The sequence below is a fragment of the Astatotilapia calliptera genome, chromosome 20, assembly GCF_900246225.1.
Source record: "Astatotilapia calliptera chromosome 20, fAstCal1.2, whole genome shotgun sequence".
Taxonomy (NCBI): Eukaryota; Metazoa; Chordata; class Actinopteri; order Cichliformes; family Cichlidae; genus Astatotilapia; species Astatotilapia calliptera.
Window position 1 is genome coordinate 5,178,827 of NC_039321.1, and position 12,204 is coordinate 5,191,030.

General features: G+C 40.3%; 1 protein-coding gene across 1 annotated transcript in view; it reads right to left on the reverse strand.

The window, feature by feature from the left end:
- Positions 1 to 12,204, reverse strand: part of spryd3 (SPRY domain containing 3) — an 81,578-nt gene that overhangs the window by 47,108 nt on the left and 22,266 nt on the right. Inside the window, exon 7 of the mRNA XM_026153365.1 lies at positions 634 to 783. Within this exon, the coding sequence (XP_026009150.1) occupies positions 634 to 783 (150 nt within the window). The remainder of the gene's footprint in view (positions 1 to 633; positions 784 to 12,204) is intronic.

The window sequence follows — 12,204 nt, forward strand, 5'->3', positions numbered from 1 at the left end:
TTTCGTTAATTGTATTTTCCTCTTAAAGGTGTTTCATCTCCCCAAAGTAGGCCATTAAAGAATGGGTAAACTGCTGGATAATGGGAATAAAAATCAATTATAAAGGCACAGTACCAATACATTTACTACTGAACTATGCTCCAAAATCTAAAAACAGTTTTACCAGCTTAGCAACTCATCCTATTTTCTCAATTCACTGGGATCTGCATGTATGTGAAAGAACTTATAAAAGGACAAGAGTGCCGCTGCTCTTCCATCAGGCCAACATTACAACATTCCCAAGACAGGGCCTGAGGAACATTTTGTACATGGTAATTATCTGCCTAGTTCCCAATTCAGGCTTTTGTCAAAGTTTTCCATCATTAGCATGTTTTTACCTCGACCACTTGTCGAACTATGGGGAACGGAAAGGCCGCGTATGAGTGAGTAGAATCCAAGAATAAGTCAGTGGGAGACGTGTTCATGCAGTCCACATGCTCTGAAACCATTAAGCTATGCTTTTTAATATATTACAATGTGGAAAAATAGGCATGGTGGCTAAATGCTGAACACCCCCTCCCCCAAAGAAAAAAGAAAAAAAAGTGAATGTAGGTGTAAAAATGTCAAAAGCTGTTCTTTTCTTAGAAAGCTCACCCTTCTTGCCAAGCCCAGGGCAATGTAGCATTTCTCCCCAGCATCGACTATCTCCACTTCATAGTAATGACAGCGGGTGGTGAGTGGCTGTCGGGCCTGGGCCAAACCCACATCCATAATACTCTTTCCTTTGCCAACATACTCCAAAAGCTGAGAAAGAAAAAAAAACATGCAGAGAAGAAGAAGAATGGGGGTTAATATGCTGAGAAATAAACAACAGACTCACATTACCAACAAAAGACTGCAGGGTTTCAGACTCCGCGTGATTGGCTCCGTTCTGCAACTAACTGTATTTATGACACAAGTATTAGCCCCTGAATCGTTGTAGCGGTGCAACTAGGGGGAAAAATATAAAGAAATATGCAGCTGAGGTCTACCATTACTTTTGTAATGGTTGTCAAAGGTACAGCTGCAGGCAAGCAGGGAACTGTGGTAATGTTTTCAAAGCACATACATGTAATCTCCATGAAAACGGGCACCCGTTGTTTGTTCAGCTCAGCCACTGCTGTCATTGTGTTTCTCTTACTTTCTCAACTCTTTAAGAGTTTGTATTAATGACCAAGTCCTTGCAGAGGACCACTTCAGCCTCTTTGAATTTATACAGACTTTTAGCTTCAATCGTTTACGTTTCTTAAACTACACCACTGGGTCATTTTTTGGACAAAACACTAACTTGTTCTTAATGAACATTGACCAAAAGGCACAAGATTTTAGACACCTATTCGGCATGAGTCACAGGCATCATATATAGTTTAGTGTAACCAATGCTCTTTTGTGGTTTTCAAATTTCACCATATTTGGTGAACGTGCAATATAATGTCCACCCTGGATGTATTTCAAATAATGTTTGGGTAAGCATTCATGGCCACTGTATAATGAAGTGTTTGGTCATCTTCTGAGGTTTTCTCTGGCAGTACAAAGAGGTTATCAAGGTTTGTTTTTTTTTTAAATATCGCAGCAATTATTGGTGACTGCCATGAAATTTGGTACTGAATATCCATCGTGTCAAACTGGCAACATATTTGATCCCATAACTTGCTATTGGCACTATAATTGTCTGCTTCATCCTAAATATCATCTATATACATGCATTGAAATATGGTACAAATATTCTTGATTCCACACCAATGAATCCCTTTGATATTAAATATCCAGATTTTACAAAGAGGACACCAGTTTACTCCAGGTTTTGGGTGTTAGGTGAATTTCTGTTAAGGTCCCTCCTGTCCAGTCTTTAGTGTTGTTAGAGAATTGTTTTCTTTGTTTTCACCTGTGCCACTGTTCCTGGACGGTTCATTGTTAGATGGTTTTGGTGAGTCCTTCAGATCTTACGAGAGTTTTCTTCTCCTCACTGATCTTCAAATAAACCTTTGCGTTCTTCAGTGGTCTAGTGCAGCAGTCCCCAACCTTTTTTGCACCACAGACCGGTTTATGTCCGACAATAATTTCACTCACCGGCCTATGAGGTGTCGCGGATAAATACAACAAAATAAAACCAGTACCGGTACCAAAAAAAATACAATTTATTCATAACACACGGGGAAAAAAACCATGGAAATCGAGTTAACAATAAAAACGATTAACAAAATAACGCAAAAAACTGATAAAACCCTGAAAACTATGAATTTCACACTCTCGCGGCCCGGTACTAAACGACTCACGGACCGGTACCGGTGGCCCAGGGGTTGGGGACCACTGGTCTAGTGAACTTCATCGTTCATTGCGAAAGAATCACCGTAAGATGCCCAAGATCGTGTAGTAACATCCCGTTTCCGCTGTGAAAGTTTCATTGGAAGTTCTGCTGAAAGATTTTGCAGGTGCGGAAAGGGCAGATGATCAAGACCCGTGGGAGTTTCATTTTGCACTTCACTGGAAATGTCTCTGCAATCTGAATCTGAATGTCCATATAATCCTCAACTGTACCAGCTCTTGTTGTTTGTGCAGCTTTCGGCTTCTAAATGAATTAACTTTAAAATGGATAAGCATGAAATCCCAACAGGTATTCATCTTTCCCTCAAGATAAATAAAAACTCTACTTATCCCCTAGACTTTCCACTGGTAGGGCTGACAAACAAAACCATGAATGCCTTAGAGGAGACACCGTTCAAAAATGTCTCACCTGTTTCTGTGAAGGCAGGGTGGATAGGAAACACAGCTGATCAAGCTTGGGCAGGACCCAGTGTTGTTATAGAGGCCAGGGACTTAATTAACCACGCAACTAGCTGTTACAAGTGTATCCTAAGTGAGTGGGCATTATGATAGATTGACACTTCCAAACCCAGTCAAACCCTCACTGAATCGCCCACAGGGACTATCCTACAAGTACGAACAGCCACTCCAGACTGAAGATCCATTACTTGATGGTAATACAATTACTTTCAATTCTATTTTGGTCTTAAGCATCTAAACAGGTGAAGATGGGTGGGAACAGGTGAGTAGGTGGACAAAGCCTTTAGTCTGAGCGGAGTTTCCATGTCATGTGAGTGAATGTGTGAGCATGTGCGCAATGAAGAATACACCCCCAGGCTGAAAGGCTAGGATGACAGACGAGGTGGGGGTGGACAAAATTACTTCTGCATTAAGCCTCTGTGATTCTGAGCGTGCAACACCACCTGGGTGTGCTACGATTCAGTAGCCAGCCACTTAAAACGACACACCTGGTGGGAAAAGCTATTCAACATGTATGTCAAAAAAGTCAAGTGTCTCAATTAAGTTATTACAATTTTTTTTCTCTGTGTTATTTGCTGTTGCTTAGCGATCTGTCAAACTGAAAATGATTCAGAAATGGAGCTGAGGCAATCGAAGGCGATTAAACTGGTTGAATAGGACTGTACTTGTGTAGTGCATGTAGTTACACGCATTTTATTAACAGACATAAAAACCAAGAGTTATTGCAGCATTCCAAGTATGCAGAGACTAAGGAAACCACACAACCAATATCAGATTGTTATATGAGATAACCAATGTAATAGATTGCAGGATATTGATTTCAAGATCTTTTTATAGTGCTAACGATCACTACCTAGGACTTACTTTTCTTATGGGGCATACAGTCGACTCTCTGCCAGAAAAACTAAGTACACCTCATGATTCGACCAGTCAGTGGACACATCGATCACTGGTTGAGGACTGTGATATCAGCATAGTGCCATGAACATTTACACTTCATTCGCTGCAGTCTTTTCCTGGCTGCTCAGAAAAAGTTATAGAAATCACAGATTCAATGATGGGAGAGGAATCGAACAAGCAGAAACAGGACAAAAAAATATCAGTAGTGAAGATTTTTCCACAGTTTTATGCAGAACCCATGTTTTCCAACTGCTGCAGCAATTTCCCCCTGTGCCATCTGGGAATCCCAGCACTCGCTCTCTTTGATGTAGGATGTAAAAATGCCAGTGGAGACCAACCTGCTCACAGACCTGTGCCTGAAGCCCAGCCACAAGCTGAAATAAATTTTTGGTCCCCACTGCCATACACAAGGACAGCCACAGCAAGCATTCAGTTTTGGGGGCTACCTGGGGATAAATACCCACTGCAGAAGTCCTGCACACAAGGTTTTTCCTATATATTGGATAAATGTGCTGCCCACCAAAGACGTTTTGGCCGTCCCCCAAAGGAAAATTACCAGGACTGTGATTTTAAACAAGTTAAACAACTGGGGATGAATTTGCCCTAAGTGAGCTAATACAGACAATCTTTGGGCCAATCGCCCCTACGTGCTTAGTCAATCCGCCAAAGGCCTATTTTGAGTCAGGAAAAACCCTGACATACCTTCCATGAGTTTTTCTGTATGCAGAAAATCTGAAGTGATTTAATAGCCAGCCAGCAGTTGGTAATGTAACATCCCATCATCTTCTTGTCTTTTATTTCTTGCAGTCTTCTCCATATTGCTTTGCTGTGTGATAGATGCCTAGTAGTGGCAACAAATATTTCCTCTTTTGTTCTGCAGAATCAGCATCAAGTGATATTTGCTTGGTTTTATGCCAATTTTTTAAAGTTACTATATTACATACATGGAAATGTTAACTAGTATTTAGACTTTAAGGCTATTTTTTGTTGTTTCATTGATAGGGTCACCATCCCAGTCCTAGTATTTCCAACTTGTGTTTGTTGTTGTTTTTGTTGTCCAAGTTCCTCTTGTGCTGAAAGATAAAGCCAACACCAAAATCTGCAGTTCCTTTAAAAGCCACCAGAGGCTAGCTCCAAAAAACGACTCCAATTTGAAAATGTCCAACTTTGCATCACTAAAATTTACGCTAACAGTCTGGTACGATTAATGGTTTTGGCTCTCTGTTGATGGTCTCTATCGTCATAAAAATCTCTTTATTAATTTTGTTATTTCCTTTTTTTTGTTTCATGTAAATATGGTCACTTCTAGGTCCAAAAAAAAAACTAACAAGGCAGGAGCCAAGATGCTCACGCTGAAGCTTCAAAATGTAGAGTCCACAAACCAAATGGGTGACAGTGACCATTTTTATATAAAGTCTATGTCCAGACACAAAAATGAGGGTAACAACAACAACAGTTATCACAACTGAAAATTTCTCATCTCTAACCTTCCAGGTACATTTACTTTGTTTCTTTCATTAATGCACTGTTGTGTACTATTAAGAAAAATAAATAAATTATTCACTCTAACGCATGTTCCACAGCAATCAAAACGCCACCAGCACTAGATCTGAATTTTACCATCTCTACTAGTGTTTTTAAATTCGATTAGATTTTTAAATGCAGAGTCTGACACTTGGTGCAATTTTCGACATCACCAATTAAAGTATACATGTTCTGTCTTCACTAAAAAAAATTATTTTTAAAAAAAAAAAATCTGCTTTTAAGTGATCAACAAACAGGATTTCTGACATCACAAATACAGTGGATACCAATTATGGTCAAACATCATCTTTTGTGCCCAGCAATTACCTTTTTATGTTATTCTTATATTCTGGAAATATTGTTGCACAAAAAACATATTTTTGTATGCTTTAATACTCATTATTAACTAATGTCTGCTTATAGTTTGACAATACTGTTAAGCGCTAACTGTAACTGTCTGCAGAAATGTGTGTGTAATGTGTGTTTGTCAACATTTTAACAGCACAGTATGTGCCTGAGTAGCAGAAAATATTAAGATTAAACGCAAACTTAATCTGTAGTGCTACTTTTTCTGCTTAACATCTATAAGTTTTTATACTTTTGAGTGATTTGCAATCAACAGAGAAGCAGTAACTGCAGATTGTTCGCCGTATTAAAGGCTGAATAGTTTCTTCTCCCTTTCACAAAGGAAATCTCCACAGTAACCGGTGCCAAAGCCTCATTTGTTTAGTCTTTGTAATACCGTGTTGATTAATTGTTCATGGATAGCTTTCAACATTAGCCTCCACCTTAACCTGCTGCAGTTCATGCCTGGACAGCTGCTTCTCCTTTGGGAGAGGAGGAAAGAGTTTCGGTGTGATGAGCACTCAGTCACACCTCTTTTTGCTTCTTGCTGCTGAGTAATGGAAGGAGGAGAGAGACAAGCGGGCAGAAAAAGAGAGATGTAGCCTTGAGCAAAGCATGCCTCACTGAGACAGCTGACAGCCTCCCTCTCCCTTTCTTTTTTCTTGCTATCTCACTCCTATAATTCCAAGCGGTGAGAATGGTAATGTTGGTGTGCAAGGCCATGTTTTGTTGAGTTGCTGCCTGGGAAACAGATGTAACACCCAGACATTGGTCTTGCCAGCTTCCTGTCACAGCTAACAGGGAAACTTAAGTAGAAGGTGAAAATGAAATTAGGAGACTGCTTCTTTATCATGTGAATCAAATCTGAAGACCAAATTTTAACCCGATTAAAAACACAACACCTGTGTGATCTCAGTATCCGTCAAAATAGAAAGCAAAGCAGATGACAGACCGACAAACCAGCACACTTCTGCCATGTTTTTACTTTACTTAGTGGTTTTATGTAGGCTGTCAGAGCAAAACAGAAATACACAGTCAACAAAAGCGATTCACGACTCCCTGAGTTTGAGAACAGAAGTCTGCAGATGAGAGGATTGGTAAGCCTAACAATACTGCAATATTCCACATATGTCAGTGATATTTAAAGTAAGATTTGATTTTTCGCTTCAAACTGCTCACTCATCCAAGTGACTTCTTTTTCTCCCACTGAAAACGCTACGTCCAGATGAACAGAATCAACTATTTGGGATTTCCTTACCTTAATGATTGAGCATGCATCAAGACTCTTCAAAGAAGAGCTCTGTTGGGTAAAACACTTTAATCACCAAAGCAATGCTCTGTGATGTTGTTAACTGCTACAAAAAGTTAAAACAGCCCTGATACTGTCAACACAGTTTGATCACCTGCTGAAACATCCTTACTACTTCTTTGGGTTTTCACTGCATTTATGTATTTTATTCTTTTCATTCTGAACATGTTTTTCCTGGATTTGTTTGCTTTTCTTTTTATTGCATATGCGCTAACTTATGGACATCACGATGGTGCAGTGTTTAGTACTGTCACCTATATGAATGTAGGGTGACCAGATGATCGGGTCTTCCCAGAAAGTGACATGTAACTCCCATTGCACCCTCTTGGACTGCAGGTAGCAATGGAAGTTCTGCAGCATGCTAACCGAAGCGTGCTACAGGCAGAGAACCCATTCATGTGCCACTACACCGAGGCTGGAAAGTCCTGCTTGCATTACTTCAATAAATTTAGTTGGAAACAGTGTAATATGATAAAAGGCTAAAAGCTTAGGTTAGTTCCATTTTTATTTATAATGAAGATTTAATTACGGTGGCACATATACAAGGGGCAATTACAATAAATACATATAAATCATTTGGAATCAGCTAAATTGTTATTTTAAAACATTATCAATATCTGAGCATCTCCATTTCTCATTGTTTCACCTTCTTTTTTGTGCCCTCTTACTCTCTTCTTCTGTTCATGATCCTTCTTAAAATAAATCCTCGCCATTTGTGTGCTTAAAAACTAAAAAAATATGGACATAGAAAGTTGACTGATCCAGGCCAAAAGTGGCACCCTGGTTTGGAAAATATATGAGCTGGCCTTGTCCTTGGAACAGAGGCTGTGATTCCCTGCTCTAATTCATCTCTCACTTGGGTTGGATGGCCTCCAGTAGCTAAATCTGACTTGTCCATCAGTCACTTTTTTAATGCATGAGGTATCCCAGATGAAAACTACTGCCATTATGCTGCAGCTGGTCACAGCCACTCTGTCATTGCTGCTTTTTAATGGGCTTCCAGCCAACAGATTATGAGTACTGAATGCAGCCACTGATACGGAACACAGTTAAAAGATACTCTGTCTTCTTCATGTCATGACTCTGTTTACATTACAAGCACAACGCACCACTTTACCTAGGAATAAATTACCTGAACAAAATTACTACAACGTACTACAACCTACTCATTAGAAAGCACTGCAAACATGCCCAAACAACGCTTAGAGCAGGTTTCCCGCTCAATCTGAAAAAATATCTTGTTTGCATTTTTGCAGAAAAACATCTCATGAACGTTCCTTTAGGACAAACTTTTTTTCTTTTTTTTCAAACCGCCTTCAGAAGTTCACTTGGCACCAACTATATGCAAAATCTAAACGCAACCTATAATTACCACAAAACTGACAACAAGCGAGGTGAAGAAATGTGAACATTTACCGTCAGAAGACAAGATGATATTTGCCTGGGTGCATGCAGAATGCCTAAAGGCAACATGCCCACCTGCAGTAACACCCAAGACAGTGAGAGAGTACGCATGAAACCTGAACACAAACCACAAGTTATTTCATGAAACAAGACAGGAAAACAATAGGCACACGCAGTGATTTGACGGTTCAATCAATCAGTCATCCCTGAGAATATTCAGCTGAAACCTTTGCGAGCAAAGACCCACATTGTTGCCCTTCACTGACACCTCATTGCTCACTGGCCACGCGGAGCTTTTCGTCACCTTTTAATACACTCCATTTATTATCACCATTACCACTGCTGAGAAGATGTTGCCCAAATTAACTCGGGGCTCCAGTGCCAGCAGGTATTGCCACCAGTGCTGATTTATTTGGACAAAGTCGTAAAAAGTTAACAGTTTCACAGGATGGTTGCCACTGCCAGAACCCCCCCCCCCCTCCCCCTCCCCCTCCCCCCAAAAAAACCCTCAACATTACTCTTGGGTAAGGAATAAATAGCGCCCGAGAGAGGATGCCATGAAAAGATGGCAACACATATAGGTTTAGAATAATGAATTCTTAGTGCTAACACTTCATGCTGCCAGACTGCTGCTGTATGTTTGAAACAAGAGCACAATTCAGAGCAATGAGGAAGGTGTTTTATAACAGGATGAGGATCCAAGTCAACACTATTGTCCAAAGACTACACCTTTTCAAGGTCTAAGCCAAACTGTATTCCCCAAGAATATTTCAAGAGAAATAGATTTACTAACATAAATGCATATATAGGAAACATTTCCACTTGAAATCTGCAAATGCGTTAGGCTGCCCTCTAGGTACATTTCATATTTTTAGGTTATCAGTAAGTACAGAAGCATTACTGCAAAGCAATACTTGCAAATGCAAACATTCAAACACATTTTCTCGCTTATGAGTTTAGTTCAGCTAAACTTCATTACTTTCAGATGAGTGAGAAATTTAAAGAAAAACCAACGTAAATTGCCCAGGCCATGTGACAAGGCACAAGACACCTCCACAATCTTTAGTGGAATTTGGCACGTCTCTGGAGCTCAACTACCGGGATTAACACCACTTGTCCAAAAGATATCTCCTGATCTGGTGCGTTGATGATGTGATGGAAAGCACTGTTTAAAACATCAGTGCAGAACAAAGCACAGGTGTTTAAGTGGGTTTAAGATGTGATGACTACAAAAGCCACCGCAGGATGGAAATATCCCCATCTAAAGGACACAAGGGGTCATTGAATGGTTTGATTGATGTGAAAATGACGTGAATTGTACAGCATTTAGATCAAGCGAGATATGCTATGTATGTTTTGTTACATCTTTTCATTAAATAAACTATTGATTTTAAAATCCTTCTCCTCATGCGTAATGTTCTGAATTATCCTCAAGACGTTACAGTATTATATTGCCCCGATAGAGCACTTGACTCTCAGACTGCAGGCTTACACGTGGTTCCTAACATATCCAAAACTACAACAGCAGGCAGACCCTTCAAGCTGTCGCATCAGCTCCTACTTTGGATTCAGGAGACAGAGACTACCTCTAATTTTAAGGTAAAGCTCTAAACTTTACATTTTGATAAAGGTCTCTCATTAGAACATGAACCATTCCTTAGTTATGCTGCTATAGGCTCAAGCTACTGGAGAATTTCCCATGATGCACCTTCTGTATATATCTTGTTTCATCTCATATGTTTATATACCACATGCTATCAGATTTGATCAGAGTTTTGTTCTTCTCTCTCTGTTCTCTCCCTTTGTCTTCGCTTTCCCTTACCATCCAACCAGCTGCAGCATATGGCTGTGCCTTCCTGAAAATGGATCTGCTGGTGGTGTTTTCCTGTTACAACAAAATCCTCTTTCCCATTGTTGGCAATTTTTTTGCTCACAGTGAATTGTTTGGTTGTTGGAGTTTTCTCTGTAGCACTACAGTGTTCTTACCTTACATTATAAAGCGCTTTGAGACGACCGTTGTGAATATGGTGATGACTGGCCAGCCACAACATTAAAATAACCTGCCTAATAATGCGCACATCCCTCTTTGTGCCAAAAACAGACTCTTCAGGACACTGATGTGGGATTTCTGCAGTGTTCTGTAAGGTCTGGAACCAGGACTTTAAGGTATGGTGGGGTGGGATACTGATCTGGCTTTGTGGCACTTCCGGCAGGTTCATGATCAGATAAAGATTTCAAGAGTTTTCGAGGCCAGGTCAAAACATTGGGTTCAGGGATGTAGCACTGCCTTGTAAAACAGATGAAGAACGACCTTTTGAAAGAAGGATCCCATCCCGCTAGAAGAGTTTCATAGATTCAGAAAATCAGTGCCGCACTGAAGCTGTTCTGGCAACATTTGACGGACCAACGCCTTACTAAGACATCTTTTGTTGGCTTTTCCTTCCATTTGACACCCATCTCTAACTCATAATCATCTACAACATCCTGTGGGTCAGCTATAAATCCAGCTGGGTTATCTTGTGTGAAGAGGCTTCACTCTGCCCAGCCTGGATTAAGTTATTCATAGTTTCCTCTTTTCTCACGCTGATCAGTTCAAAGAATGGGAGGCGATCATGATGGTGCCATCATCAGGTTGCAACTACAACAACTTGATGGGAAAGTTGTGAACTTTCATCCAGGAGCAGTGTCATGGTGGTGATTCATGACTATTGTTCCCAGAGGAAGGAAGGAAGGAAGCAGGCAACCTTTGAGGGGCGTTGGTATTACAGCTGGCTCTGGCAAGTGGAAAAGGTAAAACAAGGAATGGAGCAGCGATGGAGGACAGTGGTTCACATTCACATACACTTTGCTGCGTGGCAGACGAGGAGATGCTCCTGTGAGGATACTGCAGTTTGTCGACAAGTTTGTTTGCTTTTGAAAAACTTCTGTGCACTAATACAGCGCAAAAAAATGCCGGCCTGAATATTTTTCCAATTTCTACATGTCGGGGAGTGGTGGAGGGAGATATGGGCTGTGAGGGGGTGACGGTACACTTGGGAAAACCGATAACTGTAGACTCAGGTGCTGTCCACTTACTTGTCGGCCCGCTCATCCACAGCTGAGGGGATTAAGCTGGTGGGCACAGTGACTGCTGTGACAACAGGAGGCAGGGGATTGGAGGCTCATGTTCGCATTGAGCCGCACGTACGCAGTGGAAAGCCAGCCAAATGCCTCCTCTCAAGAAAAAACAGCAGAGCAGAAGCATGGTGGCGAGTGAAAAAACATCATTCATGTAGAGTATTAAACATGTTGTGTTTGCCTAAGACACCAGCTGCTGACAGTCAAGAGAAAGGTAGAAAAAAATAAATCTCCCGATGTATGTGTGAGAACTTGAGATCACTTTCAAAGGTACATTAAATTTACCAGTGTAAAACAGGAACCCTGAAGCTAAACAATCAATCAAGCCTTTTCTCAACAGCGGTAAGGGCCCGAGCCGGTGCTTGAAACAGCTGTTTTCATTTGTTAATGTCAGGTAATCCAATCACTTTCACACCTCCATTAACCCACAGGGAAAAGAAACTAAAAGGTTTATGCTGAATGTTTGTCTCATAATACGATTTAGTCGTGACAGAAGACCATCATTAAACAAAGTTATGAGAATTAAGAATGAATCAAGTAAATATTATATTATTTGAGAGAAGAAGAGAAAATGTAGAGACTCACTACCTTTCACAGTAAATCAGAAATCTGACATGTATAAAAAATATTATTATTTTATTAATATTAATTATCTGGTACTGGAGGCAACACTTTTCTATTTCATTGTTCCCATATTAACTTTTACTTGAACAGGTTGAACAGATATATTTGGATTTTTTTTTTTTTCAATTTTATTTCTCATCTTGCTAAAAGAAAAATACCCTCTGCAATCAGTTTACTAG